The sequence below is a fragment of the Vicugna pacos genome, chromosome 17 (genome assembly GCF_048564905.1).
Source record: "Vicugna pacos chromosome 17, VicPac4, whole genome shotgun sequence".
Lineage (NCBI taxonomy): Eukaryota > Metazoa > Chordata > Mammalia > Artiodactyla > Camelidae > Vicugna > Vicugna pacos.
This window is the reverse complement of record NC_133003.1, coordinates 23,482,431-23,504,254: the sequence shown is the minus strand read 5'-3', so window position 1 is coordinate 23,504,254 and position 21,824 is coordinate 23,482,431. Positions and strand designations below refer to the sequence as shown.

At 53.1% G+C, this 21,824-nt stretch overlaps 1 protein-coding gene and 1 long non-coding RNA gene across 4 annotated transcripts; one reads left to right on the top strand and one right to left on the bottom strand.

The window, feature by feature from the left end:
• Positions 1 to 992: 992 nt before the first annotated feature.
• Positions 993 to 19,204, bottom strand: LOC140686764 (uncharacterized). Its single transcript, XR_012060654.1, has 2 exons — positions 19,115 to 19,204; positions 993 to 1,154 (listed from the first exon to the last, which is right to left on the bottom strand). It is a non-coding gene; the product is annotated as an uncharacterized lncRNA (long non-coding RNA).
• RPL29 (ribosomal protein L29) lies at positions 19,038 to 21,527 on the top strand. 3 transcript variants are annotated; one of them, XM_031686487.2, is made up of 4 exons: positions 19,038 to 19,296; positions 19,714 to 19,758; positions 20,069 to 20,133; positions 21,027 to 21,527. In XM_031686487.2, the coding sequence occupies exons 2-4, from the start codon at positions 19,722 to 19,724 to the stop codon at positions 21,402 to 21,404; spliced, it is 480 nt and encodes a 159-aa protein (XP_031542347.2). In that variant the 5' UTR covers positions 19,038 to 19,296; positions 19,714 to 19,721; the 3' UTR covers positions 21,405 to 21,527. The 3 variants fall into 3 exon arrangements, with proteins under 3 accessions (XP_031542347.2, XP_031542348.2, XP_072797499.1); XM_031686488.2 differs by having other exon boundaries at positions 19,242 to 19,296; positions 19,648 to 19,758; XM_072941398.1 differs by having other exon boundaries at positions 19,275 to 19,381.
• Positions 21,528 to 21,824: the final 297 nt, after the last annotated feature.

Sequence of the window (21,824 nt, the reverse complement as noted above, 5' to 3'; positions counted from 1 at the left end):
GGTCTAGAAGTTTTGCAAACCCTGACAACTCAAACCTTCTAGAGTTTCTTCTCCTCATTCAAGCTGCATGGCTCTCTGCCCAGGTACATGTCGGCAGGGACTGGCATTGGCCTTGGGATGAGGTAGGCAGAAGCCCCAGGGACGGTCAGGGCTGGCAGGAGTGGCAGCGGAGCTGACGCTGGGACCTTGATAGGGTGATGGGTGACCAAGTCTTGGTGGGAGGGCATAAAGACTTCAGGGTGCCAGGTACAGTCCCCCTCGCTGAACATGCCTGGTGTTCCAGGACCCCAGCCTGCTTGGGGGCTGCACCCCATCCTCAACTCACCCACATCCCAGCAGCTTCTCCCTAAACTTCTGCTCGGCTCTGCCGTCTGTCACCGGGGCTGGTGATTCACACGCTCCACTCTTCTTTCCTCTTCCTGACTAATTATAGCTCCTGCGTGTTTTTCCCCCTGGAAAAAATGTCTTCTTAAAAAAACATATTCCCAAGCCAGCAGTAATTAATTTGGTGAGCACCAGTGTGCAATTCAGACAGACTCTGAGGATGGGAAGGTCCCAGGTGTGGGGAGATGTCTTCCGTCCAACAGAGGAAGGGAGGGGCGTGGGACTCGGGGTGGACATGGGGCACTTCAAGCAGCAGGGGCTCAGCCCATCCCCCACTCCACCCACCTTGGCTCTGGGGACCCTGGGGAATGACAGTCACAGGAACAGTCATGGGGTCTCTATTGAGCACTACTAAGTGCTGGGCAAAGTGCCAAGTGCATGGACATTTCATCCTCTGACACCTGCTGAAGTAGCCCTATGGGCCCCACTCTGGAAAAGAGGAAATTAAAGTTCAGAACTTGCGCAGGAACCCAGAGACCTCAGTGGTGGGGAGAAACGTGCAGCCTGTGGTGCCGGGAGCTGTGGCCTGAACAGAGGGAGGCCCTGGACCACTAGGCCTCCAAGGGAAAGGCCAGCCCATGGCCCTCTGGCTTGTCTCTCCTTCTCACCCACCTTCGAGGAATCACAGCAGTTCCCCTGGAGCTGGGCCAGAGTTGAGACCACAAGTGTTGTCTGAGCTCTTTATGGGGCCCAGTGAGCAGACGTCAGAGCAGATGTCTGAGCTGGTGCCCCGGCCAGGTGGGGAGAGGAGACACTGCCGGGATCAGGTCCTAGAGCAACAGTGACAGAAAGGCTGAGATGTCTGAGACTGGGTGAGGGAGTCAGACAGAGATGGAGAGGGGGCAGAGATGGAGACTGAAACAGAGAGATAGGGTCAGGTCTGAGTCAGAGGCCAGAGGACAAAGATAAACCCAGAAAGAAAAGACAGAGGTGCAGGGCATGGGGACTGAGCCCCAGACTGGGCAAGCGGGACAGCGGAGATGGTAGAGGACCCCAGACCTGGTGTGGCCCAGGGGCTGGTTTGGAAAGTCTAGGAAAGCCAGGAAGGAGGGCACATTGAAAGGAAAGTGGGAGAAGAGAGATGGCAGCCCAAAGCCCTACAAGGTTAGGCTCTGCCAGCCGGGCCCTCAAGGAGATAGGGCAGCCATGGGCCCTTCAGGCCTGGTATGGGGGTTGGGAGCCTGTGCCTCCTGATCTCTAGCAATCCAGGAAGACTGCCTCGGGAGGTGGCTCCAGGGGAGTTGAGCATGTGGGCATGAGGAGAGCTGAGGGGGCATGGGTCAGGTGGGCAGTGGGGCCCATCCCAGAAGGGCTCCTCTGGAACCGGCTGAGGTTAGCCTGCCCACCCCCTCCACCAGCACAGAGGCAGAGACCCTCCCCAGAGACTGAGGAAAATCCAGGCAGGACTAGGCCTCTCCTTTTCTCCATAGAGAAGTGAAACCCTGGGGCTGTTGGTGTGGTCGGCCTGAGGCTGGAGGCCTCCTGTCTTGTCCTGCAGAGCCACCCGCCTCCCAGCTGAGGGGGGAACTGGTGGGAGACAGGTTCAGAGCTTCCCCTCCCCAAGCCCAGGGTATGGGTAGCCTTCCCTGTGGTCAAGATGGGACAACCCTCACACCCTATTAGGAACATACCCCCTCTACCAGCCCTCAAGGCTAGGAGTCTGTCCCCGTCTTCAAATTTCTCAGCCAGGCCAGGTCTCTCAGCTTAGGAAAGACTGTTCTTCTTACCCCAGATCTTCAAGACAAGACCTGTCTCTCCCCTCAGACCTTCCAGGCCAAGGTAGGACCCCTCCCCCAGGCTCCTCGCCTGCTCTGCCTTGGCAGCCTGGGAGGTGTCGACAGCCTTGCTAACCACAGGCAGACTGCCCCTAGCTCCAGCCATCACCTCCCCCAACTCCTCTGGACACCTGACACGGCCACTGCCCGCCCTGGGTCAGGGCCCAATGCCCAGGACCCGTGAGCCAGGCAGCTGTCGGGATTTCCGGCTCCCGGGGCCTCTGGGGCTGACACCTCTCAGCCACATTCTCGTCTGGACTCTGCCAGCCAAGTCTGGGCTCTTCTGGGGTCTGTGTCTGGATCCTGGAGCATCTGTCATGGGAAGGGAGGGTGACACAGCCGGGAGCAGGTGGCCTTGGGTGGCCCTGAGCCCAGAAGCCCAGCACAGCTTCCTAGGATGTGCCCTTGAGCCCCAGGAAGGAGGGGAAAGTGGCTGCTGATCCCTGGGACTGGGCTGACCAGTGCAGGAGAAAGGTGCCCCTGCAGGCCCCCCGTTCTTGGTCCAGCCACCCTGCTGGGCCTAGGACAATATGGTGATCAGGACATTTTGATGAAAACACTTGTTTCATGGGTTCTCCAAACAAACCAAGAAACCTCCCTTTGTAATGATGTAACAGGAAGCAACACAAAGTAGGGGTTGGAGTCTAACAAACTGGGTCTATCCAGCTCAGGCTCTGGGGAGATGACCAAGCCTCAGTTTCTTCAGCTATAAAATGGTGCTGCCTGTAATTTCCCCCTCAGAGAGTGCTGTGAATGATCAAGATTTCACACATGAAGCTGAAATGTGGATGGCTCTGTTTCAGGCGGCTGGCTCAGATCCCACCAGAGGCTCCAGGCCTCCCTGCACCACCCCCAAGCCCCCTTTCCCTTCTAGGATCCTCCTGGCAGGAGGAGACAGGCAGCCCTCGGCCTCCAGCCTTATGGCAGCCTGGGCAGGCCAAGCTGAGGTCTGAGGGGAAGGGGAATGCCTGGGTGAAGGCAAGGAGCCAGGAGAGCTAGGTGGTGGGCCCCTCCTGGGTGAGACCACTGGCAAGACCTCTGCCCTTGCCCTCGGTCTCTGAGCAGTGGGGACTGGACTGCTGGGTGCCTTCTTGACCCAGCCTGGAATCCTCAGGCCATCCCCAGGGCTCAGTCACCCTCTGTCTCCCCACCCTGGCTCCGGCCCCCTTGCAGGCCAGCCTGGCCTTTGGCCCCAGTTCCTCTGACAAGAAGAGAGGGAGAACACCAAGGCCCATCCCCATCTCAGACCGTTTTTAGCCCCCAAGGAACTCGGCGTCCTCCCAGCGAGGGTGCGTGGGTCGTAGCTGGGTATTAATAGCTCGGCTGGAGGAGGTGACCGGGACTTTCACAGCCAAACCCTAGAGGCCTCACATCCTGGGCGGACAGGGCAGCCCTCTTGTCATCCACATGTCCTCCACTCGCTCCCCCTATCCCTGCCCCCCAGGCGTACTCTCAACAGCCTCCAGCCCCCACCCACTCATACATACCTGGTTCCCTCCTTGGTTGAACCTCCCTGTCCTCTCCTATGGTGGGGGGGAGACCTCTGGGGTCAGAGCTCCAGCAGTAGGGGAACGGCTGAGGCTGGTCCTTGACCAGGCTCCGTGGGAGATGAGAACAGAGAGGCCTGTGATAAGGCTTCCTCCTTGGCACCCATCTCCTCTGCCCGCTGGCCTCTCATTCCTGCTTGCCTACTCCACCCCAGCTCCCTCACTGGCTGCCATGTGGGCTGGTCCCCAAATATCTGTCCGTGCTGGGCCTAGAACGGAGAAGAGGCGGGAAAATGCAGCTGGCGGAGTGGAGGCCTGGAAAAGGTGCCTGGGATGGTGCTGCCTGCACACGGCTCAGGTGGGGCAGCTGAGGCCTGAGGGGCTGCAGAGCCACCTCTCAGGGGTAGCCTGGGGAGTGATGGGGACCTGGGTGATGACTGGACACCTAGGGCCTCAGCACAGTTCTTCCCCTGAAGCACCCTCCCATGCCACAAGGCATCTCACATACCTGCCCCATCCGCTCATCCTCTCTCTGTTAGCCCACCTACCCCCATCCCAGGGCTCACACTCTCGTAGGGAGGGATGGCAACACTGACAGAGCATGATCAACATGGAGGTGGGTGCCACGATCATCCATGTTTTAGAGATGAGCGACTGAGAATCCCATCTTAAGGGCAGGAAGCTGGGGCTGGAGACCCTTAGTCCTGCTCTCATGGTTTTGGATAGAAGATCTACGCCCAGTCCTTTTCAGTCATGGTCAATCCCTGGAAGCTCTGATCCTATTTATTGTAGGTCCTCCGTCACTGGTCCTGCCCCCAGGTCATTTCCAGGATACAGGAAGGCTTCTGAGTCTTTGGGGACTTCCTCCTCTGTCAGCTGAGGGCTGACCCTGACCTCGACCTCTGGCCCTACCTCAGCCTGAGTCCTGCCCCTTACCCCAGGCTGAGCTTAGCTCTCCATCCTCATCAAGTGCTGAACGATGGCCCCTGCCCTCTGACCCCTGACTCCATGCCAAGTCTGGACCACTGATCGCTGGACAAGACTGAAGCCCAGCCCTCTGGTCTCCAACCTCAGCTCCAGTTTAAGTTTCAACCCTTAGGCCCAGGTTGAATCCGGGCCACCACCCGCTGGCTCCCACCCCTGGCTGAGCCCCCAAACCAGCCCTAGGCCTAGCAAGGACTGGTCCCCACTTCCCTCCCTGGCTCACCCTGGCCCCCAGCTCTCAGCTTCTCAGCCTGGAGGAGGCCCTGCGTGCTCCTCACACTCATTCAGCCACCCCCACCCTGAGTTCTGAAGCAAGTTGACACAAGAAGCACATCACACCAGGCGATTTATGACTTGGACTAGCAGAGGCTGGAAACATATGCTATTTCTGAGCTGGATCCTGTTGGTTTGGACCGCAGGGAAGCAGAGCCCATAGCAGAGGGATGGGAAACACATACAGACAGATAGACGCACAGACACCAACCACGTGGTGACCTGGGACTGGGGCCACGCTCTCCTGGGGCAGAGGTAGGCGCTCTCACCCACTCCGACCTGGAGGAAACAAATCATGATAAACGTGACACTCCCCCCAACTCCTGCACCTAGTTTCCTTTCTAGCTGCAGAACCCATGTGGCTCAGAGTGGAAACGGTCCAAGTTCCGGCTCTCCTTCCTACAGGCTGTGAGCCCTGGGGCATGCTGCTGAGCCTCAGCCTCCAACAGTGTTAGCAGCCTCATCTGTAAAATGGGGATGTGATGCAATCTTCCTCATGGGGTTTTATGAGGACAAAAATGCAATCGTGGAGGCAGAGTCCCTGAGCATGCCTAGCACACAGCAAAAGCTTACGAAGGAGTAGCTACTAATAATTTATCAAAAGATCAAAGCCCAGTTGTTCCAATTGGAGGGTCCTTAGCCTCCTCCTTCCGCTCTCACCCCAGGGCTCCTGGGGGACACAGTTTGGAAACCCTTGGCCTAGATTCTGGGCTGGCAGTAGGACCAAAAGTAGCATTAGCTGACGATTACAGGAGGCAGAACAGCATGGAATTTGTCAGCATGGAATTAGGTCACTGAATTCTTAAAACAGAGGAGCTACAGAAGCCAAAAAAACTCAACATCTGAAGGCACAGTGATCTCCTGGGCCAAGAATGGTGTGGACCAACCAAGAAAGGATGGATCCCTGCCTTGGGCAGCAGGCTGGGCACTGCCATGTGCCCCTCGGCTTTCCCTGGGTGTCCTGCAGCATCCAGCGAGGTGGAGGGCCTCCAGCTCCATCGCGATCTCCAAAGCCCCACATATCCTGGAGATCTCCTGCTTCCCCACTGTCACTCTGCTCAGGTGTCTGGAAGGTCCAGCTGCTCCTGGGCCCTCCTCCCCGGCTAGATCGCCTCTATGATCCTTCCCAGGACTCCTCACCCAGCTGCTGAGGTCCCAGGGGTGAATTAGCCACCAGAGGCCCTGCAGAGTGGGCTCTGGACACACCGGTGACCTCAGGCCCTACCTGCTCTGGGCCTCCCATTCCTCAAGAGTGAAGTAAAGGAGTTAACCCCGTTGGAAGAAGGTGAGCACCAGTACCCTGGGAACCTACTGTGCATCAGGTACTTTACACCCACCATCTCCGATTCAGGAAACAGAGGGTCGGACAGGGGAGTGACATGCCCAAAGCCACATGGCTGGGAAGTGGCGGGGGAGGATTTGATCTAAAGCTACAGTCCTGAGAGGCAAGAAGTGGGGTCCCAGGTGTGAGCAGGCTACCCCTCAGTGGGCAGCAGCAAAGACCTATGGCCAGCACATCCTGCATCCTGATATCTGGGGGCTCCCAGTGGCCACCAAGGCTGGCGGAGCCCCAACACCGGTGCCATTCCCACATGACCTTTCCAGGTGGCTAATGAGGGCCCAGGAACCACTCAGTAATTGGCCTCATTAGGCGGCTGGGGCTGCCCAGGGGATGGGGTGGCGGATGCTGGGCCCCGTGGGGACAGGCCAGACAGCCTCCCATTAATTACCTGAAAAATCAGACAATTAGGCCTCCTGCCACCCGCCTGCCTATGTCCTGCTGGCCCCTAATTACTGACGTCTGCTGAGCAGGCCAGGAGTGACCTGGATTTGGACTGAAGACTAACCACTGCCGTATCCCCCACCTCCCACCCTGCATCCATCATAGGCTGTGGACATAGAGAGCAGGGGGGAGGGTTCTCTCAGGGATCTTCCTGTAGCCCCTCTTCCCCTGCCCAGACCCTTCCCACCTACTACCTCTCCTGTTGAAGGCAGCTCTGGAACAGAAGAGATGGATGCCTGAAGTCCCGGTGGTGCTCAGGGAATATGGGTGGGCTACTAGGGGAGGGGCAAGGACCCAGAAAGAGGGTCCAAGAGGTGTGGGGCCTGATGAAGTGGTTGACCTCCCCCTTCTGCCTGGTTCCTCCAGGGAAAATTGCCAGACTATTCAGGAGTCGGAATGGCTGAGAAGATGAAGCTGAGAGCCCTCCCTTGGGCCCTGGGGATGCTGGGGGTCCTGGGTCTGCCCTGGGGGAGTCCCCCAACTCAGAAGGCAAGAGGGACCTAGACAAAGATGAGCAGGGTACAGCTTGTGGTGTTGGGGGAGGTGTGAAGAGAGGGGCTTGGCCTGCCTGTGGTGGTCCTGGAAGGCCTCCCAGAGGCAATGACCCTTAGGCTGAGCCAGGTGGTCGGTACACTGTCCCAGGCAGAGGGAACAGTACATGTGAGGGCCTGGAGGTGCATCCTTTTCTGCTGAAAGCAGTGACAGAGAGGCAGGATACCTCCTCAGTAAGTATCTACCATGCACCAGGCCATAGGGTGGAGGTGGCTAGACCGGCCCTGACCCCAGACAGCTGAACAGGGAAGTTGTGGGGGGCAGGCAAGGGATGCAGGCATGAGCCAGACAGACATGAACTCCTGGCCTTGTGGAGCTTACAGTCTCGCAAGGCACACTTTGTTGCTGTTCTTGTGTTGTGTGGTAGGTCACCAGTGTCCATTATATAATGTGTGGTTGGATGGATGGATGGATGGATGGCAGACTGAGCCCCTCAGGTAAAGATGAAGAGTTTGAGACAGAGCAGACCGTTACTTCCAATCTTCTGCAGCCTCCACCTCTATTAACATAGTGCGAGAGTCCTGGGCCAGGAAGAGGGATCTTTCCTAGGCTCTGCATGTCTCTCTATTGCATTTCATCTCCCCCACTGGCTCTAGCTCTCCCAGAGGTTGGGTTTCCTGCCCCTTCTACCAACCTGGCACTCCAAGCCAAATTTGACCTTTGCCTGCTGATGAGTGAGAGAATCACCTTGTGGGACATTCAGCTGGGACTGGAGATTGGAGGAGGGATCGGGTCCAGGGGTTGGGACTCCTCCTGGATGAATGTGATGGAGTATCAGTGAGAGGAGGCAGGGAGAGGTGTTCAGCCTCCATAGTTCACCCACTTGGTGGGATATTTTTTGGTGGAAGAGGTCAATTAACTTTGTGTTTATTCCTTATTTCTCTCTTTAAATATAATATTTGATTAATGTAAAGGAATATTTGTGACGATGTATAATCATATAATGGACACTGGTGACCTACCACACGATACAAGAACAGGAATTAAATGTGCCTTGTGAGACTGTAAGCGCAATGAGGTCTGGGGTTCATGTCTGTCTTGCTGCCCCTGCATCCCTGCCCCGCACACCCTGAATAGCGCCTGGCACCCCTGGGCCAGCAACACATGTTCACTGGTGGAATCTCCCTGTGAGTGCCACCTCTAACCAACTCCTGTCCCCTCCAGCATATCAAGAATCTTGGTTTATCACATTTTGGCCTTTTGTAAATAGTTCTATCATAAACATATGAATACTTAAAACAATACTGTTTAGTTTTACTTTGGGAGGGAGCTTTATAAAAATGGCTTTGAACTGAATGTAGTTTCCTGCAATTTGTTTTCTTTACTCCCCATTATGGTTTAGGATTCACCCATGTTGCTGTGGGAGCAGTAGTTGATTTCTCAATTCTCCTCTCACTGGGTATTTGTGTTGCTTAGTTTCTCCTTAGAAACAGTGCTGCTAAAAACATCCCCAGGGTGGGGGGGATTTTATGATCATTATTGTTATCACTTGTCTGGTTCCCATCCCGGCAGAGTTCACTGCTCCTCCATTTCCCCGACCCTCCTGCACACGCAGGCACGTCCTAAGCACACTGGTGCCCCAGAATGAGGCTCCTTGTGACCTGAACCCACTCTGGAGGGGCGAGGGATGGGGAGGTCTGGGTAGGGGTGCAGCTGCAGCGACTCTGTGCATTTCAAATCTGGATCCTACGTGCACTGCACCTTGAGTCACCTTCCTAAGTACATCTGGTCCCCCGGTCTGTATATATCCCCGCCTCCACCATTACTGTTACTGCTTGCATTCAACAATACTGGTCTGAAGGGTACAGGGGTCTCCTCCAGACTTCCTGCTGGACCGAGCCCACTGCTACCACCCAGCCAGGCTAGCCCCTTTCATGGTGCAAGGCCAGGGATCGAGGCAGACCTTCACCCCCAGTTCTGCTCCCACAGCACTGTCCTCCGAGAGCAGGCCTGTAGAGAACTGGGTGAGAAAGGGCTGGCTCCCTTCAACGTTCTGCACCCCTTCCCACCTGTCAACGCTGGTTTTTCCCCATCTCCTCTCAGGGAACCCCGTCCCGGCTGCAGCTGCGGCAGCAACATTCCCTCCAGGCTCCCGCCCCCGTAGCCCCCAGGCTCCTCCTCTGAGCCAGGGTGGGAGCACAGTAATTCGAGTTATTTTTAGCCAAGCCGCATCCTCCTGGAGACGCAAGTCAAGGGGAAGCCGCCCCCGCGCCTCCAGGAGCTGCTTGCAGAAAAAGATGGATTAAAACCAGTGCTTCCAGGGCTTGGGCCAGGCGGGCCACCGCCGCTGAGATGGGTGGAGCCAGGACCCGGGGCTTCTCACCAGTAAGCTCCCCGCACTGGGGCAAGCTTGTTAAGGGTGACGGGCATCCCCCACGTGCCCCTCACTGCCACCACTCAGCAGCTGTCCTCAGCCTGCCCTCTCCTGGTTCCATCCCCGTCCTCCCTGCCTGCACTGAGGAGGGCATTCTGGGAGCCATCCCCCTCTGGGCAAGGTGCCTTGGGAGTGGGCAGCTTCTGTGTTTCCAGGGGAGATTTGGGGGCAGGGAAGACCCCCCCCTTCCTGATATCACCTGCCTGGCCTTCTGCCTGGCCCTAGGAGAGCTACCGAATGGGATGGAGACCGTGGTCCAGGCCTCGGAAGTACTTGGCATGAAAGAGTGCCTGGAGCCGTAGTAGTGTAGTAGGTGGCGCCCTCATCCCCATCTCTCAGGCCAGGTCACAGAGCCACAGGACAACGGAGCATTTGCTCAAGGTTACCCAGCTGCTGAGTGTCAAAGCGGCATCTGAGTCATGCCCTCCAGCCTTCACCAGTGGACAGGCCGTGAGTGCCTGAGAATGTGACGACCATCTAACAACCAACTAAAGAACAGAAAGGAAGACTGATAATGTTGTACTGGGGGGATGCTGTACTGGGATCCACATGCCGTGATGCCAGAGCACACTCTTCCACAGGCTCGATACTCAGTGGTCACCAGTGTTGAGTCTCAGGCAACGTCCAAGCCCAGAAGAGCTCCCAGGAGTGACCTTGACAGAAAAGGAGCAGGGTGACCCTGGGCAAGTCACTTAACCTTTCTGAACCTCAGTTCCCTCATCTGCAACAAGAGAGGCCACTCTGCGGGTGTGGCAAGGACAGTGACAGCTGATGCACAGCTCCTGGCTCCAGGCCCTGGCAGGTTTCCTCTTTCCTGCCCAAGCCCTGGATTTAGGATGGTATGCTGGAAGGTAAGGACATTCACTGTGGGCCAGGCCTCCGGGACTTTGCAGTAGGTGCAGCAACAGCCTAGGCACGCCCTAATCAGCTGGGGTCCAGTGCCAGAGACCATGGGCAGCAAATGCCGGCTTGTGCCTGCTCGGCCCACTGTATTTGCCTCACCCCCTCCCACTTCTGCCGGACTTACATGGCCTGCCTTTGAGCCCCAGAAGCATGCCTCGTCTCCCAGGAAGGCCTCCACGTCCCCTTCCAAACCTGAGGCTCCTGCCTAGATGGACCTCTCTCTGTTCTGCATCTTGGGGTGCTGTGCCCGCAGCTTCCTCTTGTCCCAGCCCCTCAGACTTTGAGCATAGGAGATCTTCCAGGTGATCGTGGCAGTAGCCCTGGCTCAGCAGACATAAAGGTTTCGAACCTGGGGCCTCAAAAGGCCCACCCACTGATCTCCCAAGTGGAACCAGGGGTCACCCTTTCTGTTTGCTCCATCATGGAGAATCTCCTTGTTTTACAAGGGATGGGGATGGGAGGGCGGGTGAGGGGCAGCCCCTGGGTAGGCGGGTGATTTGCTCAGGGACCCACAGCTTAGAAAAGGCAGCAATTGAGCCAAAGCCCATTGTCTAGGGCCACAAGCCCTTCTTGCTCAGGGCACCTGATAAGACCATTAGGGACTCTAGCCCTCCTGACTGTGCCCCTCTTCAGATCCCCAGCTCCTTTCTGCTCTTTCTGGTGTCCTCTGTTCTTCCCTAAACAGGGCCAGGCCTCCTCCCTCACTAGTCCATTACGTGCTGGGGCTGGGAGGGGGTTTACTGAAGCACTAAACAGGGAGCAGACAAGGGCAGGCCCACAGCTGCTCCCAGACTCCCACCCCTGTGGGGTGCAGCATCCAATGACCTCATCGCCTGTCCTTTAACCCAACAATAAGGATGGCCCCAATCCCCTCCTCTGACCATCCGGGTTCCCTGCTTGACTTTGCCACCCACTCTTTGTGTGCCCTTGGGCAAGTCCCTTCTCTCCAGACCTCCATTTCCCCATCTATAGGCTTAGAGAGGGCAACTAGGTGATTGTCAAGGTCCCTGCCCCAGTGCTGGTTTTCCCAACTCTGCCAGGGGCTCCTGGGTTGCAGCTTTTGTTTCCTGGGAGAGGGTTGGGACTTGGAGAGTTGGGGGCTTGAGATCTTAGGGAGGTGACAGACCCCTGGTTCATTCAGAAGAATTCTTGCAAAAGCCACTTCACCCTGCCCTCTCTCCACTTAAGAATCTTCCATCTGATCCTAAGGCAGGAGTGGCCCTGGGATCCAGCTCCTGGGCTATAACCAGGGCTGAGAAAGGAACCTGCCCCTAACCCCAGCCTCTCTTTACCCAGGCTAGGGAGGCGCGCACAGGAGAGAGGGGCATCCAGGTAGGATGGGGTGAAAGGAGAAAGGGGAGCCGGAGGGGCCGTGGTTGCCGTGGCAATGACGTTGCTGGGTCCACTGGAGGCTGCTAAGGGGGAAGGGAAGGGGTCCTTCTCAACCCTCAGCTTCATTTTTCCTTTTCAGATCCTCTCAAAACCTCAGAGGCAGGAGTGGGAGCCCCTCCGGGGTGCAGTCCTGCACTGTCCAGCCTTGACGTGTGCCCAGCTTTTCAATCCCTCCCCTCCTGGCGGGACAGTCCTCTGTGCTACCAAGCATCTCCCCCTTCACACTCGGCCAGTCCCTGCCTTCCTTAGGCCAGTGGACCCTAGCCCCACCCCGAGCCTGCCCTCCTCCCAGGGACACTGCCACCACCACAAATGCCCCCTCCTTTCTAGGCCAGTTCTGGGTGGGGTGAGTGGGTCTGAGTGGACATAGGCCCCTACTTTGGGTATCTGTTGGCCATGAAGGCCAAGGGCTTCTCCCAGGTCACCTGGTGGTCAGTGTCACAGGGCTTCCTCCATGACCTTACCAAGCACACACCATCCCATGCTCCTCTAGTCCTGGGGGGACATCTGGACCAGGATAGCTCTCCATTTGGCTGTGGGACCACTAGCAAGTCACACCCAAGGACTCCATCTCCCCATCTGTGAAACAGGGTGATAAGAACCCCACTAGCTCCCTAGGCTGCTGGTCAGTCTCAGGGATGCTCAGCCCGGCTCCAGGAGGCTTCTTGCTTGCTCAGCACTCCCTCCACTGTCTCCCCCTTCACTGTCTCCCTCTCCACTGTCACAAGTGAAGAGGCTCAGGCTCAAAGAGGTGAAGTCACTCTGCTGGTGAGTGGCAGTCAGAATTTGCACCCAAGTCTGTCTGATTCAAAACCTGTTCCTTTAAACTCCAACAGACATAGCATCCAGTAACTCTGAGGTGGACCAGCAGGGGCTGTGTCCAGGAATACCTGCAGGCTCCACGTTCTCTGCCCTAATCCCTCTCTGGGGGAAGACACCATCCACCACCACTACCAGAAGCTTGAAGCCAGGGGAGACCCAACCCACCCAGAGAACCTGCTGAGGATGACAGGAGCTTGGTCCATGGGTGGGGGAGATGGGAGGATAGGTGCCAGAAGCAGAGATGGGAGAGGTCTGGGAGGCTCAAAGGGCCTCCTTAAAGGAGGGGTGCTCCAGCCGACCTGCATCTGCACCACTCCACCTGAGGTCCCATGCTGCCCCCATGTGGACGACGGGCTCACATTCCCGGCTGGGGACGGCGCATCACTTCTGGGCAAGGGGCCCCACCCAGAGGGAAAAATCAGTGGTCTGGGACTGTGAAGGTGTCCCCAGTGACCAACACGCTGCACTCCCAAGCCTCTGCAGGGTCTGTCTTCTTTCTTCCCCACAGATCCTGGGCCCCAGCTTGGCCCTGCATGCTGCCCACCACCTTTCCTTCTCCCAGGAGCTCTGAATCCCAGACTCTAGGAAGGAAGTGAACTTGAGAGTTTTATCTTCCAACCCTTCATCCCATATTTCAACCTCCACCCCAGTAATCCCTTGTATCTGAGAGCTCACTACCTCTGTGAGCAGCTCATGGTTTGGAGGAAACTCTGATTGTCAAAATGACTCCTGGCCGTGGAGCTAGTTTTTGTCTCCCTCAGTGATAGCTCTGCCCTCTGGGGCCACAAGAACCAGGTGGCCTCTCACTGGGGAATTTCCAAGCAGACTCAAAGCTTAACCTGGTGCTTAGGGGCCTCCTCTCTGCCCTCCAGTCCTCCCCTACAGGTAAAAAATCCTGGCAGTGTCCCTTAGTGGGTTTTAACCCACTAATGGCCCCTCTTAATCTGGGCACACTGGTAGGCCCTATTCCTCTGGAACTTCAGGACTGAAGGGACCCAGCACCTCTGAGGACTGTCACTTCCCTCCATCCTGGCCCTTCCTTAGATCCTGTCCTCAGTTTAAGCATTCACTTGATACTGACATTCTTTCCCTAAGCCATGTCTTCCTCCCTAGAGGCCTTGTGAGGAAATAAGCATGGCTGGGATTAACAATGATTGAGCACCTAATGTATACTCAACGCAGTGTTCAGTGCTTTACTCAGATTGTCCAGTTTAATTGATAAAGGAACTTGAAGATGATTCAAAGAAATGGAAAGATATTCCATGCTCTTGGATTGGAAGAATTAATATTGTTAAAATGGCCACCTACCCAAAGCAATCTACGGATTTAATGCGATCTCTATCAAATTACCCGTGACATTTTTCACAGAGCTAGAATAAATAATCCTAAAATTTATATAGAACCATAAAAGACCCAGAATTGCCAAAGCAATCCTGAGGAAAAGGAACAAAACGGGAGGCATAACCCTCTCAGACTTCAGACAATGCTACAGAGTTACAGTAATCAAAAGAGCATGGTGTTAGCACAAAAACAGATATATGTATCAATGGCACAGAATAGAGAGCCCAGAAATAAATCTTCACACCTACAGTCGATTAACAAAGGATACAAGAATATACAATAGAGAAAAGACAGTGTTTTCAGCAAGTGGTGCTGGGAAAGCTGGACAGCTGCATGTAAATCAATGAAGTTAGAATACTTCCTCACATCATCCACACAAAAAAACTAAAAGGGGCTTAAGACTTAAACATAAAACAGGACACCATAAAGCTCCTAGAAGAGAACATCGGCAAAACATTCTCTGACATAAATCGTAGCAATGTTTTCCTAGGTCAGTCTACCAAGGCAATAGAAATAAAAGCAAAAATAAACAAATGGGATCTAATCAAACTTATAAGCTTTTGCACAACAAAGGAAACCATAAACAAAATGAAAAGACAGCCTATGGAATGGGAGAAATATTTGCAAATCATGCAACCGACAAGGGCTTGATTTCCAGAATATACAAACAGCTCACATAACTCAATAACAACAACAACAACAAAAACAGTCCAATCCAAAAATGGGCAGAAGACCTAAACAGACATTTCCTCCAACAAAGACATACAGATGGCCAACAGGCACATGAAAAGATGCTCACCATTGCTAATTGTTACAGAAATGTAAATCAAAACTACAATGAGGTATTACCTCACACCAGTCAGAATGGCCATCATCAAAAAGTCTACAAATAATAAATTCCAGAGAGGGTGTGGAGAAACGGGGACCCTTGTACACTGTTGGTGGGAGTGTAAATTGGTGCAGCCACTACGGAAAACAGTATTTCTTAAAAAACAAAAAATAGACTTACCATATGATCCAGCAATTCCACTCTTAGATGTATATCCGGAGAAGACTCTATTTTGAATAGATACATGTACCCCAACATTCACAGCAGCATCTTTTAAATTAGCCAAGCCATGGAAGCAACCTAAATGTCTACTGACAGATGACTGGATAAAGAAGGTGTGGTATGTATATACAATATATATACACCATAAAAAAGAATGAAATAATGCCACTTGTAGCAACATGGGTGGACCTAAGAAATTATCATATTAAGTGAAGTAAGTCAGAAAGAACAAGACAAATGTCGTGTGACCACTTATATGTGGAATCTAAAATATGATACAAATGAACTTATTTACAAAACAGAAACAGACTCACAGGCGTAGAAAAAAAACTTACGGTTACCAAAGGGGAAAGGGGGTGGGGGAGGGATAAATTAGGAGTTTGGGATTAGCAGATACAAACTACTGTATACAAAATAGATAAACAAGGTCTTATGATAGAGCATAGGGAACTATATTCAATATTCTGCAACAAAAAATAATGGAAAAGAATGAAAAAATACACAAATACATACATACATATATATATATATATAAAAACTGAATCATTTTGCTGTACACTGGAAACTAACACAACATTGTAAATCAATTATACTTCAATTTTTAAAAATGGTCCATTTTAACCCCATGAGACAATTACTATTTTTATCAAGTTACACTCAGAACTGAGGCTTAGAGAGCAGAGATCTGGACCAAGAAGAGACTTTTATTTCTGTGAAATCCCTCCTGGCCAACTAACCTCTTGCCTCCTTATTCTGCCACCTGCCCGGATTTGTGAAATGTGTACATTTAATTCCTCAAACATTTATCAGGTCCCCACATGTACCTGGCACTGCGCCAGGCACAGCAGTAATAACCCCAGATCACGACGTCCTGGGTTCGCTTCCCAGTACTTTCATTAAAAATAAATAAAGAGGCCCTTGGCGCTCTCCTCTCCCCTTTGGAGATGGCCCGCACTCTGTCTATGGAGTGTGTACCCACTTTGACTTAAACCTGAGCACCCAATTCCCACACCTCTTTCCTTGCCTTTCTCTTGCCTTATACTCTGTGCAGTATGTATCTCTCTAAATAAATCTACCTTTACTCAAAAATAAATAAATAAATAAATAAAGAACCCTAAGGACCTCATCCCACCTGAAAATTAAAAAAAAAAAATTAAAAATAAAAAAGAAATTGAAGAATTAAGAAATAACAATAACCCCAGATGTCTCTGACCCTGTAACTTCAGTGAGCAGGCCCCACTGGATCCCACTCAGGATGTGGTTGGGGCTGTAGCCCCAGACAAGGCCCGGACAAGACAACGCCACTGCAGGCGACATGGTTCAGGTGGGTCATATCCAGCCCCGCTCAGCCCAGGGTTGGTCTGCTCACCAAGGCCTCACATCTCTCTTTGTCTGGGGCTAAAGGCATCTGCAAGGAACCTGGGTAATAGACATTTTGCGGAGTCCAGCCAGCAGCTCTGCCCAAGGCTCCGCCATAGAGCAGGGCAAATGGACCCAGGCCTCTGTACAGAAAGAGATGGGGCAAGAGCCACTCATACATGGAAGGTGGGAGTATGCTGACCCTGGAAAAAGGGCAAGTTCTTCACCTTTTTTTGTGTTAGAAGCTCCTCTGACAAATGGTGATGTTTATGGACTTCTTCTCAGAGTAAGATTTTCATTTATTTATTTATTTATTTATTTATTCATTCATTCATTCTTTCTTTTTTTGTAATGGAGGTACTTGGGGTTGAACCCAGGACCTCCTGCATGCTAAGCATGAGCTCTACCACTGAGCTATACCCTCCCTCTTCAGAGTAAGATTTTTAAATGTGTAAAATAAAATAGGTTTACAAAGAGTTTTCATGAAAGGAAAAGATGTCCATGAATTATGATTGAACAAATGAAATCAGGTTACAGAAGAGCCTGTGTAAGCTCTTTATACATTTACTATGAGAGAGGGAGGGAGAGAGAAGGAGGAGGAAGAGGTGAGGGAAGAGGGCAGGAATAGAGGGAGGAGGAAGGAAGGAAGGAAGGAAGAAAGAAAGAAAGAAAGAGGGAGGAAAGAGAAAAAGAGAAAGGAAGGTAGGAAAACTCTCTATATACACTTGGCCAGCCCTACAGTCTTTCCCACTTTGAAAAGCACGGCAGGCTAGTGGCTCCAGATCATGGTCTCCTTTAGCTCTCTAAATGGCCTCCTCAGACTCAGTCAAAGGTCCTCATTCTTGTCACTGCCTCCTCCCTTGCCTGACGGCCAGGATCTTACCCGGGGCCTATCCCTACAGCAGCTCCAGTGGTTCTGCATGGCTATCATCCATCTCTGAATCTGCCTCCTCATCAGACTATGGCTCTCTGCTCACTGCTCTTTCTGCCATAGTCAGAACAACCTGGCAACACCAAGCCCTCGGCAGGTGTCATCACTCACTTTTTAGGAGCTGTGAGAGCTGCTGCCTAGCTGGAAGGCCACACAATGGGGCAGCCTGCTTCCTTTACAGCAGTCATGGCCTTTTTTGCCGGCCCCCACTCGCTTGCTTCCCTTTCTCAAGGTTCAGCAGTCAGACCTTCTCCTCCTTGTCCCAACTTCTAGCCCCACCTCTCCCACTAGCTCCTCCACCTGTCTTTCTGGCCTCAGTTGTTTCTTTGGTGGCACTAGGTCACCCTGTGAGCATCTGAGCCTGCTCTTCATTCTCTGAACTCACATCTGCCAGATTTCTCTCCCTCTTCTCAGGAATGCTTCAGTGAGGAGTCACCTCTGTGTCCTGCCTCCACATTCTCCTTTCCCCTTCACTCCTCAACTCTTTGCAAAATGCTCCTGTCACATCAACTTGCCTGCCAAGTATGTCCAGTTCAGTAGGTGTTTGTTAAGCTCCTGTCCTACATCAAGTGCTGTGTCAGGCAATGGGAAAATGAAGGTGACCAAACCAATCCCAAACTCATGGTGCTTAAGCCTATGAACACATTCAGAAATCAATAAGGAATATAGCAGTACGCCAGAAATTAAACACAACGTTGCAAACTAACTATATTCCAATAAAAAAAAAAAAAGAATGGCAAGAAAGAAATCAGAACCAAAGTAAGGAATATAATTAGAGTTTGGGAAAGTTCTATGAAGGAAACAGTCAGAATGAGAGGACACAGAGTAACTTGGGAGATAGAGCAGAAGGTATCTAGTTTAGATAGGTTAGCGTAGGGAGGTCTCTTCAAGAAGGTACACCATTCAAAGAGGTGGGAGAAGGTGGCCCAAGCAGAGGGGATAGTAAGTACAAAAGCCTTGAAGCAGGAACAAGTGTTTGTGCCTGGCAGGAAAGAAGTCTGTGGGTTTGGAGAGAAGTGGATGATAAGGAGAGCATGGCCAAGGTTAGGGGTGGGGAGGTAAAGAACGTATCCCCAGTGCAAGGGGAAGTCCTTGTAAGTGATAAAATGTGATTTGTATCTTTAAAAATGCCCTCAGGCACCACTGCTGTGTGGAAAATGAACTATAGGGTAAGAGGTGGAGAGAGTAACAGTTACGAGGAGGCAACGTTTACTCACTTTGGATGTCAAGATGCATAGCGCATTTAATGCATCTAAAAAGAAACATCTGGATCACTGTCTCCTTGAAAACAAAGCAACAAGACCCCTGCCCCTCCTCCCCCAATCTTCCCCATTTCTGTAAACCGCACCGTCATTCACCTCCTTGTTCAAGCCAAAAACTTAGGGGCTACACTGGCCTTCTTCCTCACCCCCATCTTCTGCATCCCAAGCCCAGTCTATTCTCTTTCTTTATCCACTCCTATCCATCCCCACGCCCAACTCGGCTCTGGGCGCCATCACTCCTCACAGCTCTCTCTCCTCTCCTCTGCCCCCTACAGTTCATTCTCCACGCAGTAGCCAGGGGTACTCTTTCAGAACACAAATCTCCCATCACGCCCCGCCCCACTTAAATTCCTCAAGGACTCCCTTCGCCTTCAGGACCTTTAATGAGACCTGGGACCCAAGTCTAGGAGGAATACGAGAAGGGAAAGGGGCGGGTAAAACCTGAAGGAGCACCGCCTGCCCGTCTGGCTTGTGCCTTCCCGGGATTAGGAACCTTTCTTCAAGGCGCTGGGGGAAGCTTTTCCAGTAGTACCTTCCTGCCGCGACGACCCTACTTCCCGTGCTGCACCGCGGCCTTCCTCTTTCTCTTCCGGTCCCACGCGATTCGGGATCTCCCGGCTCCGGTGAGTTCAAGCCGCGCGGCATCCGAAGCCATCCGTGACTCCCGGCCGGCGGCGGGGCCCAAGGCCTGAGGAGGACAGGGAGGCTGTATGTGGCTGTGGGGAACGGAGGCCGCTAGGCAGGGGTGGTGTTCGTGGATTCTCATGGGGTAGATGGGAAGGGAAGAACCAGGATTTTGGGGGAGAGCGCAACCTTTTGGCTGGGGGGCGGTTGGTTTCGAGGCACCATTACCTGAGTTTGGGAGGGGGCGACTGGCATCGGGTCGTGCAGAGTGAATTGAGGCGGGTGGAGGCCGTGGAGGGAAGGCATCTGTGCTGCAGCCTCCTTCTGGCTTCTGGTCGCACGTTTTCCAGCCAGGGCGGCAGCGGTAGGCCCAGCACAGCGAGCCCGCAGCCCTGATCTGCGCTCTCGTCCTCCAGGTACAGGCATGGCCAAGTCGAAGAACCACACCACACACAACCAGTGTAAGTTTCCCTGGCCCAGCCTTCATCTAATGCCCCAGACTTTGGCCAGCATTATGGTTCCTGGGCAGGGCAAGGGGGCACGTTTCTACTGTGGGACTGGAGCTGATTTTTGTTTTCAGCCACTATTACCTTTGGAGTTGTGGACTTAGAAGCTAGAGGTCCACTTGAGATACCCACAGTGCATTGCATTCAGTTATAAGGGGTTTCCTAAACGGATCTCACGTAATGGTTCTCCCAGGCTTGCCAGCTGTGATAGTGGTCTTATTAGAGGACATCTCTTTTTTGGTCTAATTCCTTTTCTTCCCCACAGCCCGAAAATGGCACAGAAACGGCATCAAAAAACCCCGATCACAACGATACGAATCTCTTAAGGGGGTGAGTTTGTGCACTGAATCACATAGAAGTGTGTCTCTTAGGCCCCAGTTGCACAGTCAAGGTCTTTTTCCAGCTTCAGCATCTGCCTGAGCACCGCTAGTAACTGTCCCTTATCTTACCTGGCCTACCAAAGCCCACAATTTCTTTCTCTACCCAGCCAGTTTTTGCTTGAACTTCAAGGTCTGCTAGACCTGTAATAGAGCTTTACTCAGCCTTTACCCACCCAAGGTATAACCCCCTGGTCAGGTATAACCTGCTTCCTGAGGACAGTGTGTCTGATCATCTCCCTTGCTCACCCAGAACTTTTCAAGGGAAGGAATGGTCTTGTTTGTGTGTACCTGGTGTCTTTGTGAGTCTTCTGTTCTACATTAACCAGCCATATTATCTTAATCTGACCCAGTGCTTGGCCAAGCGGTGGTGAGCAGCTTCTCTTTCTGTGCTAGGGAGTTGTGAGGGTTAGCTGAGAAGGCTGAGACTGTAGGGTCTGAGCAGGAGAACTGAGCCCCTGTCCTCAGTTTGCTTCTCCCCTGTATCCTTAAGGGAGATGGGGTGGGGGTGGCCCTGAGGGAGTTTCAGAAAAAAACCAGAAGTCCTGCTCAAGGAATTTCTTTCCTTCTGTGCTTGCATTTGAGCTCTTTTGAGCTCTGGGCCTGTAGCCCTGAAAATGTGGTCTGTATAGCATTAGAAGGGTGGAATTACTGGCTTTGGGGTGGAGATACATGTTTCTCTGGGATAGTTTTTAAGGTTCGGGTATTTGTGAATTTAAGGTTGACTTGATGCTGTCTAAGCTCTCAGTGGGTCTCAGATGGAGCCTGACCTTTTGCATACTGCTGCGGAGAGGGGTAACTTGGGGGCCCCCACATACAGCTGTCTATACTTTCCTTGCCTTCCAGGTAGACCCCAAGTTCCTGAGGAACATGCGCTTTGCCAAGAAGCACAACAAGAAGGGCCTGAAGAAGATGCAGGCCAACAATGCCAAGGCCATGAGTGCACGTGCTGAGGCTATCAAGGCTCTCGTAAAGCCCAAGGAGGTCAAGCCCAAGATTCCAAAGGGCAGCAGCCGCAAGCTCAGTCGACTTGCCTACATTGCTCACCCCAAGCTCGGGAAACGTGCTCGTGCCCGCATTGCCAAGGGTCTCAGGCTCTGTCGGCCAAAGGCCAAGGACAAGGCTCAGACCAAGGCTGCAGCTACAGCTCCGGCTCCGGCTCCGGCTCCAGCTCCAGCTCAGTCTCCCAAAGGCACCCAGGCCCCCACAAAGGCTCCAGAGTAGAGGCTTTCATCTATTGATGTCAGGATGTAAGGACTAGTGTGACCCCTGGGCAGCTGTCTGCATGGGGCTCATGTCTACCTGTGCTGTTTGTACAAATAAACCTGAGGCAGGATCTGTCAGTCATCCTGTGTCTGTGATTCCAGGGCTGGAACTAGGGTTTAGGTGGGGTCGGTGTGTGTAGGAGAAAAGTTTAGCCTTCCCTTGATGGTAGGGTGTTGGGGGGAGTCTGGGAAAATAGAGCCCTAGAGTGCAAGAAGTGGCTGGTAAATGAGGAGTGGTTGGGTGCCTTAGGGACACGGGCACATGACTTGCTGGACTGGGCAGAGTGGTGAGGAAAGGGAGAAATCCCAGCATCCCTGTCAGGTCTTGAAGCCTATGAAAAGAAAGGGGAGGGACCCTGCGGAAGAATTCTGCACTCTG